The sequence below is a fragment of the Schistocerca nitens genome, chromosome 2 (genome assembly GCF_023898315.1).
Source record: "Schistocerca nitens isolate TAMUIC-IGC-003100 chromosome 2, iqSchNite1.1, whole genome shotgun sequence".
Lineage (NCBI taxonomy): Eukaryota > Metazoa > Arthropoda > Insecta > Orthoptera > Acrididae > Schistocerca > Schistocerca nitens.
The window spans coordinates 564,451,537-564,467,819 of record NC_064615.1 but is presented as its reverse complement, the minus strand read 5'-3'; the positions used below and the strand labels follow the sequence as shown (position 1 = coordinate 564,467,819).

General features: G+C 38.6%; 1 protein-coding gene across 1 annotated transcript in view; it reads right to left on the bottom strand.

Annotated features, from left to right (window-relative positions):
• The window catches only part of LOC126236606 (transducin beta-like protein 3), a 157,857-nt gene that overhangs the window by 107,139 nt on the left and 34,435 nt on the right, over window positions 1-16,283 (bottom strand). The window contains exon 4 of the mRNA XM_049946043.1: window positions 9,457-9,631. Within this exon, the coding sequence (XP_049802000.1) occupies window positions 9,457-9,631 (175 nt within the window). The remainder of the gene's footprint in view (window positions 1-9,456; window positions 9,632-16,283) is intronic.

Genomic DNA, 16,283 nt, shown 5'->3' with positions numbered 1-16,283 from the left:
TACAATCTTAGCAACAATAGTACTGGTACATCTTTTCCACCGACAGAGGTATCAAAATGATTTTCGCTTATGGTATTCAACATGGTCATTTCCAGGCCAGAGTCCCTTACTTCATTTACTCTTGTCCACTATCCCTGAAAGTTTGTAACATTATCACTGAATCACGCTGTATAATCACTGCATGCATCCAAACATAACATATGCCATACAGCGAACAGAATCGAAAGTTACATCCTTAAGAATCCACCAAGTATTTTACACAATAATCAGTCTCCACTGACTCATTTATTTATATGTGAAATCATGTTTATGATATGTGACAAGTCACAGCAATTGTTGAAGAGGGATATAACTTTTTGTTAAATTAATGTTGTAAAAATACACATGCACTGTAAAGGACAGTAGTTTTTAACAGTGATCTCCATTTTTCAATATATGTGTACTTACAGGACAAAGCATACGTTAACTAACATAATTTGTGGCTGGTTACATTCTTCACTGAAAAGATTAATGGCTGCAAAGTTCATGAGATCCAGCATGGATAAAATTTCGTTCAAGATTATTAGTGTGTATACAAAGTTAAACTTATATCTGGTATAAACTTATCTCCATAAATTCAGCAACAGGATAAAAACAATTCTGGAGCATTATACTGGTAAATTTCTCTCTTGTAATTTACACTATGTGTTCAAAAGTATCCGGACACCTGGCTGAAAATGACTTACAAGTTCGTGGTGCCATCCATCGGTAATGCTGGAATTCAATACGGTGTTGGCCCACCCTTAGTCTTGATGACAGCTTCCACTTTCACAGACATACGTTCAATCAGGTGCTGGAAGGTTTCTTGGGGAATGGCAGCCCATTCTTCACAGAGTGCTACACTGAGGAGAGGTATCAATAAGGTTCGGTGAGGCCTGGTATGAAGTCGGCGTTCCAAAACATCCCAAAGGTGCTCTATAGGATTCAGGTCAGGACTCTGTGCAGGCCAGTCCATTACAGGGATATTAGTGTCATTTCACCACGCCCCCACAGGCCGTGCATTATGAACAGGTGCTCGATTGTGTTAAAAGATGCAATCACCATCCCCGAATTGCTCTTCAACAGTGGGAAGCAAGATGGTGTTTCAAACTTCAATGTAGGCCTGTGGTGTGACAGTGGCACATAAAACAATAAGGGGTGCAAGCCTCCTCCACGAAACACATGACCACACCATAACACCACCACCTCCGAATTTTACTGTTCGCACTACACACAATGGCAAATGACGTTCACCAGGCATTCACCATACCAACACCCTGCCATCGGATCGCCACACTGTGTACCGTGATTTGTCACTACACACAATGTTTTTACACTGTTCAATCGTCCAATATTTATGCTCCTTACACCAAGGGAGGCATCATTTAGCATTTACCGGCATGGTGTGTGGTTTATGAGCAGCCGCTCGACCATGAAATCCAAGTTTTCTCACCTCTCACCTAACTGTCACAGTACTTGCAGTGGATCCCGATGCAGTTTGGAATTCCTGTGTGATGGTCTGGATAGATGTCTGCCTATTACACATAGCAGCCCTCTTCCACTGTCAGAGGTCTCTGTAAGTCAACAGACAAGGTCAGCCTGTATGCTTTTGTGCTGTACGTGTCCCTTCACGTTTCCACTTCACTGTCACATCGGAAACAGTGGACCTAGGGATGTTTAGGAGTGTGGAAATCTCATGTACAGATGTATGACACAAGTGAGATGCAATGACCTGACCACATTTGAAGTATCTGAGTTCCGCGGAGTGCCCCATTTTGCTCTCTCGCGACATCTAATGACTATTGAGGTCACTGATATGGAGTACCTGGCAGTAGGTGGCAGCACAATGAACCTAAAACTTATGTTTTTGGGGGTGTCCGGATACTTTTGATCACATAGTGTATTATAGAGTAGGCTACCAATGTGCCTCATCCTACTGTGGCATTTACTCAGTCTCTGTATGATGTATGATACCACTTGTACGGTTGTGGCGATCATGCACATTATTTGTTACAAAGAGATTTACAAGTGAAACAGTCCATAGTATGTATATATCTGAGATTTACAAATGACACAGTCTGTGGGATAAGTAAGCATAAACAAGCTCCTCAGCAGGCCATGAAGGCCCAAGGGATATCTACCCGCCACCATGTCATTCTTTGCCTTGTGGTGTCATGCAGATGTGGTACGGAGGGGTGTGTGCTCAGCACACCTCTCTTCCAGCCGTTTTGCAAACTTTCCAGACTACGGAGCTGTTACTACTCAGTCAAGTAGCTCCTCAATCACTGTGTGAGGCTGAGTGCATCCCGTACCAATTCTACCACCAAGTAAAAATCCTTGGCAGTACTGGGAATCGAATCTGGGCCCCCTGCATGGCAGCCACCTACACTGACCAATCAGCTACAGAGGTGGTCTTCTATGCCTAGGGCAGTTAGAATTCCCCCTTCTTTGAAGGTTGGCTTGGGAGGTGGATTTGCTACGAATGTATCATTATCCTGTCAATTTGCTTTTGTACAACAATTATTTTCTACGTCTACATTGGTACTCTGCAAACCACTGTGAAGTTCATCGCAGATGGTACGTCCAGTTATTTGGTTTTCGTCTTGTTTCTTTAACATATGCAGCATAATTAATGTAATCTTTCCCTCAATGATCCCTAGAGGAGTGATGTGTAGGGGTTTGTAATATACTCCTAAAGTCATCATTTAAAGCTTGTTTTTGAAATTTTGTAAGTAGAAATTCTCACGACAGTTTATGTCTGTCAATAAGTCTCTGCCAGTTCAGTTTCTTCAGCACCTCTGTGACACTCTCCCACGGGTCAAACCAAGCTGTGACAATTTGTGCTGCCCATCTCTGTATACATTCAATATTCGCTGTTAATCCTGTCTGGTACAGGTCCTGCACACTTGAGCAGTACTCTAGAATGGGTCACATGAATGATTTGTAAGCAATCCTCTTTGTAGACTGATTGCATTTCCCCAGTATTCTACCAATAAACAGAAGTCTACCACCTGTTTTACCCATGACTGAGCCTACATAAGCATTCCATTTCCCCTACCAAATGTTACACTCAGATATTTGTACGAATTGGCACATTCCAAATGTGACATTCTTTCATTTTGTAAATTGCACAATTTTGAACGTTTAAAGCAAGTTGCCGATCTTATCAAGATCTGACTGAATTTTTATGCAGCTTCTTTCAGATATTACTTTATTATAAATAACTGAAACACCTGCTAAAAGTCTGGGGTTGTCTGCAAGGTCATTAAGTACGAGGGTGGTTTGAAAAGTTCTAAGAACGGAATAGAAAAAAAGTACTTACATCACTGAAACGTTTTTTTATTCTTCAATGTAGTCCCCTTGTAGATTAATGCAACTGGTCCAACGATGTTCTAGTGCTTTGATCCCATCTCGAAAATTAGTTTACTCCAGGCCTGCAAAATAGTTGTCATCTCTGGCTATCAGTTCTTTGTTTGAAGTGAATTTTCGTCCAGCAAGAAAAATTTTCAGTTTTGGGAAGAGATGGAAGTCTGTCGGAGCCATATCAGATGAATAGGGCGGGTTTGGCACCAATTCATGGGTAATTTTGCCATGGCAACTGCACATGTGTGCGGCCGCGTCAAGAGTCACAGCACCCATATTGCAGATAATTTTTTTATTTCTAATTCTTCAGTTAAAACGTGATATACTCTTTCAGATGACATCTTGGCACGCGCGAGCAATTTCAAGCACTTTCGATCGGCGATCCTCCATGACCATCTTGTGAACTTTTGCAATGATTTCTGGAGTAGTGACAGTGACACATCTTGGCCGACCACTGCGTGGATCTTCATCTAAGCCCTCCCGACCAAATTTAAATTCATTTGTCCACTTGGTGACAGTTGAATATGAAGATGTCCTTTGCTTTCATGCCTTTCTTTATGAAGTACTTAAACACTGCTCGAATCTAGATTTTTACCATCTTCATAAATCACTGTACAAGAACACCAACAGAGCCATGTCACCACCACAGCTCTCTTCCAAGAGCACTGCGAGGCATGTGTTTAAAGGCAACATTGCAATGAATATCATGCTAGCACTGACCTCTCATGATGATTCCAAGAACTTTTCAAACCATCCTCATATACAACATGAACAACACAGATACCAACAGACTTCCCTGTGGCTCACCCAAAGTTACTTTTATATGTGACAATGACTCTCCATCCTAGATAACACACTGTGTCCTCACTGCCAAAAAATCCTCAATCCCGTCACAAATTTCCCTTGATACCCCATATGACTGTACTTTTCACAATAAGCATAGATGTGGTAGTGAGTCAAATACTTTTTGGAAATCAAGAAATACTTAATCTACCTGACTGCCTTGATCCAAAGCTTTCAGCATGTCATGCGAGAAGAGTGAAAGTCAGGTTTCACATCAATGTTTCCAGAATCTGTGCTAGTTGGCATATGTTCCAAGATTCTACAACAAAGTGATGTTAAGGATGCTGGACAATAGTTTTGTGCATCACTTCTACGATTCTTTTTGTAGATGGGTAAGACCAGTGTTTTCTTCCAGCCACTGGACACAGTTTTTTGTTCAAGGGATCTACGACAGATTATAATTAGAAGCGGGACTAACTCATTCCCAAATTCAGTACAGAATCTGACAGGGATTCCATCAAGACCTGGAGTTTCGTTCAATTTCAACAATTTCAGCTGTTTCTCAACACTAACACTAATTTCACTCTTTTCAGTGGTATGAGTATTACATTGGGGCAATTCGTAAAGAAAAATTTCGAAATGGAGTTAAGCATTTGTTTTTGCTTCACTACCCTCAATTTCAGTTCCTGTCTAATTCGTTGGGGACCCTAGCGTGGGTGTCACTAACAGCCTTTACATATGACCAGAATTTCTTTGGGTTCTGTGAAAGATAATTTGATAATATTCTGCTACAGGCATTATGCATAGCTTTCTCCATATATAAACGGGTTTCATTCAGCATCTCTCTACCTATAGGCCTATGCTTTGTTTTAGACCTATTATGCACTAATCCCTGTTTCTTTAAAGTTTCCTTACGGTGACTATATACCATGGAGGAACTCTCCCATTATGGACTGTTCTACTGGGTACATATCTATCCAGTGCAAGGTCAACTATTCTTTTAAGCTTGAACCATAGTTCATCTATGTGAGTTGAAAGTTTCAAGTTCCTCATTGAAATATGACACTACTGATATTTTATCTAGTTTATCTCTCTACTTGTTTTAGATGTCCATTGCAATTTGGTAATCATTGTTGCCACAATCATCTCATGGTCACTGATATCATTTTTGATGCAGACATCTTCAAAGTGGTCAGGTTTATTTGTTGCCATTAGATCCAATCCGAACTACCTGTTTTTGGTAGTTTTCAGAGAAGACATTTAGTAATGTTTCACTAATAAAACTGTAATTTTATCAATTGATTGTTGGATGATTAAAGCTTCCATTGATGATTATGTTATGATTCAGAAACTTATGTACAAGCACACTAAAGTTTTCACTGAAGTTTTTTGTTACATCAGTACATGAGTCTGATGGGTGATATAAGGATCCAGTTACCATTTTATGCCCAATGCTGATACTGAATCTTTGTCAAACAATTTCACATGCAGCTTCAATTTCTATCTCCGAGGATGTGAGTTTCTTGTATACTGTGACAAATACATCACCTCCATTTCCCACTGGCCTATCCTTTCAAAATACACTTAAATTGTCCTCAAAAATCTCACTGCTACCAATTTTAGGTTTCAGCCAATTTTCTGTACCTAGTAATATGTATGCTTCATTGCTTTTCAGGAGTTTTTCAAACTTTAGCACTTTGTTGCAAATGCTCAGCAGGATTTTAGTACTCTCGCCTGTGGGGGGCATTCTTTTCGATCTTACATTTAATATTTCTTCGTCTCCCATGGTTGTTGTTATCAGGACTGGATGGAGTAGCTAATCTGAAAAAGAGCCCTTGTGTGCATGCCAGACACAGTCAGCTACATGGGAGGCAGCCTCTGATGTGTAGTACACATCTGGCCTGTTTAGTGGGTTCCTACAGTTCTCTCCTCATAGCACAAGTCCATAAAGTCACAGCCAAGATTGTCACTGCACCTTCAAAGTCTCTGGTCCAGTCCTTCCACTTCGCTCACAACAAGGGGCCACAATCCAACTTGGGGCAACACTGCAAATTGTGAGCTTTGCTGAAATTCCATGTGCAACGCTGATCTTCTCAACCTTCTCTGTCAGTCACTGGAATGATTCAAGTATGACCTTGGAGTCCAGATGACAGGCATTGTTTACTCCAATGTGTACCACAATCTGCAGTTGGTTGCACCCTGTTCCTTCAATGGCTGCCAGAATAGCCTCTTCAACATGCTGAGTAAGACTCCCAGGCATACACACTAAGTTTATCTGGTGTTCCTTTCCACCTTTGCTGCCATTTCCCTTACGGGTACCATTACCTGCTATGCATCTGAACTGCCAACGATTGATAGGCTCCTACCCATTTGTGTTTACCTCCGCTTGACACAGGACACAGCAAATTCCCAAAACAGGTGAAGTGAGTCCCATGGCTGTCTCAGTGAAAGAAGCACCATGAACTTGTTGGTTAGGGGATTGGTATAACACTCTTGAGTCCTCCCCGGTCCCCATCTATCCTGTACAGTACACCTAGATCTACCAGTGACATGTCACTCGCAGTCAAGTGGACTAGGTATGACAGATCCTGTAGTTCCTGCACAGGAGACAGGGTCCACAAGAGAGGATAGTACCTGAGATACCTTTGGCACTGGTACCACATGTGTATGACCCTTAGCAGTTCTTCCAGCACACTGATTCACAGTGGTTGCCAATCGGCTGACAGTAGTCAGAGTGATTTCCATCTGCTTACGAATATCAATCAACCCATCCCTTGTTTGAGAACAGCATTCACAGTGGAGCTGCATTGTGCCTGGTGTAATGTATTACAAGATCGAGAACAATATCTTTAAACGAAGCCTGCTGACTATCATTCAGTCTGTTGAGCTATGAAATAATTAATTCCCTATAAGAACTGAAGCAAATACACAAAATGAGATTTCCATTAGGCAACAGAAAAACCTATGGTAAAAATTACTAGTTTTCTAAAACTTTTTGAGATTAATTACAGTCATTAACAAAATCAAAAATACTGTTAATTTACAATAAATGTAAGTAATGTACACTCCTCTTGAAGAAAAAAGTAAATGTAGGACAATACATACAGTAACAAAACTACAAACACCAAATTAGATTACACACAGGACAACGATCATTTTCGAAAACTATCAAAAATGTATGTTTATTTGCATTGATATACACTGAAACTTGGAGTGATCTATTGTTTGGCAGTATCTGTGAATCACTAATGCTTATTTGCTACTAAATAAGTTATCCAAAGCACATGTACAGGAAACTTAGGAAAATTTTCAAAAATATAGTTTCTTCAGTGTCTAAAAATTTTCAAAAATAACTTATTTCTCATGTAATTATACAATGAAATTAGAGAATCATCATGCTGCATGAGGATTAGCTTATTGTTCTCAAAAATTTTTAAAGACCACAAGTAAGTCAAGCCTACAGCTGACAATGACAGAAGAAGTTTATCGGGCACTCATAAATGTTCAAAATTTCACATCTCAATGAGTATTGATACAATCAGTGAAAGATTATGCAGAAGTGATATGAACAGCAAAATACGTGAATTTAGAATTTCAAATTGGCACACGAATCTGGCACACATGGTCTCACAAAAAGACAAATTCTGAAGTCAGCTTTCACATGTAAATAGACATGTGAATTGCGTGGATTTTTTGTGTAGCTGATTCTGTGACAACTTCTACACTGGCATGTTGGAGGTAAACACTGCAGCATAAGTTTATCTCAGTGACCCCCCAAAAGAAATGCTATACAAAATGACTGAGTTAATCAGGGCGAAGTACACAGTTCTAATGCTAGTGAGGAACCACATTTGACAGAGAACTCCCAAAGCATAGCAGAAAATACTCATTTTGCACAGCCATATATTTCTTTGGAATGGACATGTCACTGTAATGTTGTATCTCAAGGAATTTAGTCTCAGTGACCTGTCCAATAACTCTACTGCCTATGGATAATGCTTCTATATGTGTGCTGTACAGTTCTTTGATAAGCAGAAGATCACAGGAGTTGTGTTGTTAACATAAAGCCAAATTACAGTGAGTAACACAGGTGTTGTTAAGGTAGATTTCCAGAGGGGTTATTAATAAAGAGAAGGAAGAGAAGGGGGCCTAAGATTGAGCCCAGTGGGACTTCTAAGATGACGACATATATCTGAATGAGTTGTTCTTCCATCACGTGTTGTTCTTTCTATCAATCTTCTGTTTGAAAGATATGACAAACTCATTATAGATCTCTCTTAAACAAGAAGTTTCCACACTGTGCATAAGCAGAGTGTGGTTACCTAAATCAAATGCCTCTGTAAGATCAGTAAAAAATCCAGAAGCAAGATTTATCATTAAATGCATGTGCTATCTGGTTAGTAAATGAAAAGAGGGCCTCACTGATGGATTTATTTTTTCGAAATTCAAACAGCTGCGCCGTTAGCAGGGAGTCACTTTCATGAAAGATCATAATACCTTAAGTATAAATTTTTTTCTGTTATTTTGGAGACAGTTGGGAGGAGAAGGATATGTCTCAATATTTGTTGATCTCATTCTTATCACTTTCTTGTGTAATGGAACTATCAAGCAGGTTACAAGTGGCTGAGGCAAAATACCAGTATTCATGGAGCAGGGGATTATATTGCACAAGGGGTTTATTATTTCATTATCAGTGCCAGATGAGAAGGAACTTTTCATGTTCCTAATAATTATGTGAGCCTCCTTCAAAGCTGCAGGCATTAAAAATGTGATTTCTCAGCTTACAGACATTGGAGAGAAAGATTTTGTCAGCGAAGGACAACCAACTGAAAGAAATGTTGAACCAAAACGCCCTCTGCCTTATAAAGGTGGACGTACTGAAACCAACTGAAAGGCTGCTACCTAGCTAGACCACAAAATTATTAAAGGTATCAAATATTGAGAAAATTAATTATAAATGCCATAGCTTAGGGAGATATACTGGTAATTTGGGGTAATATCTAAGTGGAAGTGAGTAAGAGAATTTATTTGCTGTCACACACATTTCACTTGAGTTTAATGTGACATATACTCACTGGTGAAATTTGCTTCAGCTGCACAATATGTGTGTTGGTTTTACTGGAGCTGAAAGTGTTTACTTTAAAGCACTTTAACCACTAATCAGTAATAACATACAAAACAAATTAACACTTTTCAACCATGTTGTTTGGTTTCAGATAAACTTACTCACTAATAATCACAATATTATTACTAGAAACTGGGGGTGGACAAGTCACATATAGAAAAGATTACCTTACAACACCTTGTCCACCTCTGAGAGTATCTGAGCATGTGTGATGAGGAACATCCCATAGACGAACACTAGCATCTGACCCACCACTAGCTAAGATACCTCCAGCATTGTCCAATGCAAGGCAAGAGACAGGCCCTTTGTGGATACTCTTCCAAACCTTTGTTAACAGCTTCTCTACAATATAATAATATTCATTTAAGATTTGAAACAAAAATCTGTGCAGATAACATTACATGTATATAATATGAGGTCAGAAAAAAGCTAATCTATCACCATGAAATCTTATAAAAGGTAATATACAGAGTATTTCAAAAAGAATGACCCGATTTCAAAACTCCATATTTATTGATAAAAACATACTACAAACATGTGGTAAATTGCTCTGCTGTGTGTCCACCAGCAACTGCATGAAAAGCATCTAGATGATAGCTAAATTTATCATAAACTTTACACAATGTATGTGCTTTTACAGAAGTTACAGCAGCTGTTATACTGTTCTTCACTTCTTCTATGTCACCAGGTAAAAGGGATATGAACATACTTTCCTTCACATAACCCGACAAGAAAAAATCGGATGGAGTCATGTCTGATGATTTTGGAGGCCACGAAAGCAGGGCATTGTCACAGGGTCCAATGTGCCTTAACCTGTGTCAAAGCATACTGTCACTGAGTAACTGAGATACATTATTGTGCTAGTATGGTAACAGTTCCATCCTGTTGAAAAATGAAGTCATTGGAGTCCTCCTGAAGTTGTGGGGAAAAAAAAAAAAAAAAAAAAAAAAAAAAAAAAAAAAAAACAATTCTGCACATTTGAAGATAGATCAACATTCAACAGGGCGCATGGAAGCCCGAGGCACTGCCCTGTATTCTTGGCCTCCAATATCGCCAGATTTGACCCGTGCGATTTTTTCTTGTGGGGATATGTGAGGCAAAGTGTGTTCATCTCCCCTTTACCTTGTAACATTGAAAGAGTGAAGAACAGAATAACAGCCACCGTAACTTCTGCAAAATCAGATACACTGTGTTAAGTTTATACCGAATTCAGCTATCATCTAGATGCTTTTCGTACTGCTGCTGGTGGACATACAGAGCATTTATAATAGCATAGCTAAAACTTCAAGATTTGGTCAGTATTTTGCTATTCATTCCAGGTTTGTAGTGTGTTTTTATCAATAAATACGGTGTTTTGAAATCAGATCATTCTTTTTGAAAGCTTTGTATAATTCCCCATGTAATCCTTAGCCAACTGGTTATAATCACAAGCTTAAGCTCATACATTAGATTACCATGTTGCAAAACAATAAATAAGTTTCAATACATTTACATCCATACTTTGCAAACCACTGTCAAGAGCATGGCAGAGCGTACATCCCATTGTACCAGTTATCAGAGCTTTTCTTCAGTCTATTCAAGTTGGGAGTGCACGAAGAATGACTGATTTAACGCCTCTGTGTGCACTGTGATTAGTCTACCCTTGCCTTAGCAATCCCAAGGGGTGTGATACGCAAGTGGTTGTAATATGTTCCCAGGCTCATCACTTAAAGTTGGTTCTAGAAACTTTGGTTGGTGGTTAGTGTTTAACGTCCCGTCGACAACGAGGTCATTAGAGACGGAGCGCAAGCTCGGGTTAGGAAAGGATTGGGAAGGAAATCGGCCGTGCCCTTTCAAAGGAACCATCCCGGCATTTGCCTGAAACGATTAAGGGAAATCACGGAAAACCTAAATCAGGATGGCCGGAGACGGGATTGAACTGTCGTCCTCCCGAATGCGAGTCCAGTGGTTCTAGAAACTTTCTAAGTAGGTTTTCACATGTGGAATAATATGGGGGTCAAACATATCACAATTAAAAAATGGTAGAGGGAGATCACAGCAGCTCATGAGGTTTTTGTGTAGTATGAAATCCAGATGTGTATCAACAGCACTATGGTTGCAAAAAGTCTATTTTGTGCAAAAACTATTATAATTTGAATCTTATAATGAATGAACCATTCAACAAAATAATCCTCATTGCAGGAACTTGCACGACAGAGTGTAGGAAAGAACAAGTATAAGACTATACAAATAACAGGCATCTTCTGACAAACTCTGTACAGTGATGAAGTAACACCACAGAAGATGATAATATCACCATAACCTACATTCATTCACTTATCTTTTTCTGTATCTGCTGTACAAGATGGGAGATGACAATAGAAAAGCAAAATTACCCATTTCCAATTGAAAAGTTGATATTATTGGTATGCCCCACAAGACAATTAATACTCTTTTGGAATTACAAAGCTTTCAAAATAATTACGGCTACTGAAAACCATTTTTTACACATTTTAAAACAACACTTATATAATGGGCACACATGATGGGTGGTGGATGAACAAGCACCTTATTCATTTAGAATAATGACCTTATTGATACAGGTCATTGATATTCATCAAGATTCCGAATTTTTTTCAGACTGAGCTTTTTTGCATCCACATTTGATACTGGTTTCTTACTTACAAGCCAATGAGGAGGGCACTTTCTGGGTTACATACACATTTCCTTTGCAGCTTTCTCCTGCAGAAAGATAAAACCACATGAAATTTAACCCACATAGGTGCCAGAGTAACCAACAGAAGATTGTGGAGACTAGAATTAGTTTTTCTGAGTCATGAGCTACTGCATATCTATATTTGCACTCCAGAAGTGAATTTACAATGGAGGGTACACAGCATACACTGTAACATAATAATTAGTTTCTCCTATATTTCCACTTGCTCATCGTGTTCCTGAAGAATGACGATCTCTGCACCTTATAAAAATCTCCACGAGTTCGAATTTCTCTATATGCCCAGTACTGTCAGTATGTGATAAGAATGAATCTCACAGAAGGTTTCTTATGGCATCTCACAATGGCATTTATTCAGTACATTATACCTGTAACCCCTCTGACTCACCAAAATGGTCATGAATTGTGCACCTCTTTTCTAAACTTTCCCTCTCTCTTCTGTTAATTCAGTTTCAAAATGATACAACACAGAGGAGCAATACTCCAAAATGAGCTCTATACATAGGCATGAATTGTGTTTTCTAAGAATTCTTCCAAAAGGTGTTACTTTTGCATTCACTTTCTCAACATCTTTATGTATGTGATCATTCCATCTTAAGATGGTGTGAACAGTAACACCTAAACAGTTCATTATTGGTGCTGTGTAACTGTTTATTGCATACAGTGCAGTCAAACGAAACAGATCCTATCTACCTGGCCACGTTCATTATATTGCTTGTTTAAATTAAGAAATAGTTGCCAATCTCTACAGCAAGTAATGTTGTGCTGTGCAAGTAACAGGTCAGGTCCATGACAGTCTGCCCTGTGAGAGGTAGAGAATATTTTGCAGCAGCACCAGTGTTTTCTCTGTCTCTGTTCCATGCCACACACTCCAGCCACTGCCCACTCAGCCAATTGGTAACGCTGCGGTGAGTGCCACATTGGGCCACTGTTTCTGCTTCTAACTCTCCCTAGTAAAATTATGTGCTTGTTAATGTAACTCTTGAGCATTTGTTTTATGCTACCCGTAATCATCACTAAACGGGTAAGCACTGTGACTATACCAAAAAATAACATGATAATCAATGCAAAATGTTCCATACTACAAACAGATGAGGCAGTGCTGGTTGCTGCATCATGTGCTACACTGCCTATTACTACCGCATATCATCCCATCTTCTCACTCTAATAGCATGTGAAGCTTCCCAAGTTTTACATAAATTTCCCTGATTAAATATGGGATGTGAAAACGTGATTTGCTCCCTACTGTAATTTCAAACATACATTATAAACATCTAAATTACAAAAATCACACAAGATGGAATTTACATAAAACAAACCATTGACATACACTATTACATATGTAATTGGATATGTGTAATTCCAAGATTGTGTTGTCATAATAATTATTTAGTTTCATATCACAGTTGCATAAATATACTTCAATGGTGGCTAGTGTCAAGAAATCTACTCATTTTCGAACACCTGTCTGTGTCTTTATCATGTGATTGTAAAATATTTCCAGTGTAACGGGAAATCTACCTCTTGATTCAACTGGCAGCAGCAGTGCACCGATGCAATGAACATGAGTTGCTGGGATTCACAAGCTTGCTTATACTGTGTCCCTCCCACTCCACCATCACAAACCCAGAACACTGTCTAGCCGACAATGCGTCACTGCAATCTACGGTGTTAGTGAACTTGAATTGAAAGTCATTTGTGTTACTGGTAACAGTACAATAATTTTGTTAATAGCTAGTTTTGTAACAGAAAAAATACAAGGTATTCGCATTATGGTGGCTATAAATTGAAAGTAATAGCATATGAATAAGATCACGGAAACAGAGCAGCTAATCTGCATTTCGGCTCTCCACTAACAGAAAAAACCATTCGTGATTCGTGGACTGGAAAAGAAGAACTGAAAAAAATGAGAAAGAGGAAGTGTGCAAATAGAGGACTGAATGCAAAATGGCAAAACTGGAAGATGATGTATTGAAATGGATTGAAGGACACCTCCAAAATGGCATTGGAATTAATACAAAAATGATTCAAAGATGTGCTCATAAGCTGGTGCTACAGTGGAACTTAACAGACTTTAAGGTTGGAGTTGGTTGGTGCTACAGATTTATGAAGCGTCATAGACTTAGCATGTGAACCAAAACCAAAATATCTCAGAAAATGCCACAATAGTATAAGAGAAAATATTCTCTCTCCATCACTTTATTATTCAACACTGAAGGTAAAAAGTGTGGAACTAAGCCAAATAGAGAATACTGACAAAACTCCTCGGACATCTGATGTGCCGAGTAATGTAAGTGTTGCCATGAAACGTGCTAAAATTGTAACTATAAAAACAAGTGGACATGAAAATATGCACTACACTGTTGACCTTTTATGTTGTGCTTAATTCAATGATCATTTTCAAGTACAAAACAATGCCAAAACCTCCTGAAATACCACCAGGTGGTGTTGTTGTTTACATACATGATAAGGGTTAGATGGGCAAGGGTGGTATGAAATTATGGATTAACAGAATGTGGGAGGGAAGGAACGGTGCTTTATTGAGGAAGAGTTCTCTTCTTGTGCTAGATCAGTTTAGTAATCATTTGAAAAATTCTATGGAAATGAAATTAAGACTGGGAAACACAGAGATTACTGTTGTTCCCGGAGGACTTACTTCACAACTGTAACCTCTTGATGTCTCAATAAATAAACCACTTGAAGTGTTTACGAGAGAGGAATGGAACAAATGGATGATAGCTGAAACCCAACATGAATTCACATCGAAAGGATCTTTAAAATGACCAACAATCAAACAAGTGTGTCAGTGGACAGCAACGTCTTGATGTCTCAATAAATAAACCATTTGAAGTGTTAACGAGAGAGGAATGGAACAAATGGATGATGGCTGAAACCCAACATGAATTCACGTCGAAAGGAGCTTTAAAACAACCTGCAATCAAACAAGTGTGTCAGTGGATAAAACAGTCGTTGTCTAGAGTGAGAGAAGACATTATTGTTAAATCTTTCAAGAAGTGCAGCATAAGTAACACTCTCGAAGGAACAGAAGACCATCTTATATATTAAGACAATGACGACGATGATGAAGAGGAAGAAGACAGTAGAAATGACGATTTTCAGGGATTTTAAAGGTCAGTTTGGTTTTATAAACTAAGTATTTTTAGACTGGTTTTACAATCTAATAATAAAAATGGTAAAAATGTATTTTTTTTAAATTGCTTAAAAATTAAGGTGTATATTACAGCCTGTAAAATATGGCAAAATTTGTTCTCTTCTTACACTACACATGTTGTCTGCCATTGTCACAACTTGTAATCAGGGTCAGTAAAGAAAGCCCAATAATAAAGCTGCTTGTATAGAGTTTATTTAAACATGTTATAGCTTACAACTCAACGGCAGAAAACAGGGAGACACACAGAGACTAAATAAAAACAAAAAGCATCCTAGAATGGAAGTTAACATAAACTAAAAGAAGCCACCTTAAAACAACATTAACACTGTACCACTAACACCTCCCCCCACCCCCCTCCCAGTGTTAATTATCAATGCTACACAAACAGCATTACAAGATTTAAATAAGTCATAGCAAGGCTCTAAATGTTTCAAATTTTATTTTACCAAGTGGCGTCCTCAGAACATGCTCATCTGTGCTAATGTGCTTTAACACAACTTTCTGAGCACAAAGTTACTTCCTAACAAACAAAATTTTGACATTTGTATGCTTAAATCTGTGATGGAACCATGGGCTCTTGCAAAGGCTTATTACTGGCATATTATCTTCATAAAGTACAACAGCTCTTTTTCTGCCAGAAAGACTATAATACAAATTACTGATCAAACATGCTTTCAAAGCATTCCACAAATCCAGACTCACATGTAATGGGTACCTGCTTAGAATACTTAATGCTACACAAATATCTAGTCTGGAACCTACCATCGCATACGGCAATGACCCTAATTTTCTACATCTTTTCTGAATGTCTCCATTTTCAGATTTTTCTTGTTTAAACACAATGTGCTCTCAAAATTTTCCTCTATGGGAGTCGAGACAGATTTACGTTCAAGCACACCAAAAACTTCTACTACTTTTTCAAGACAGGTACTTTGACAAATAGTAATAGTTTCTGCCATTTAATTTTGAACAATATTCATTTCAAAGAGTACCAACTCAGTCCTAAATCCTTCATTGTAAAGTTTCCTTCATTTTGAAGTTAATTTCACTCTGAGGAGTTGAAACAACCAGCAGACTGTCAATGTATGTTTTATTGCTATTTTCGTTAT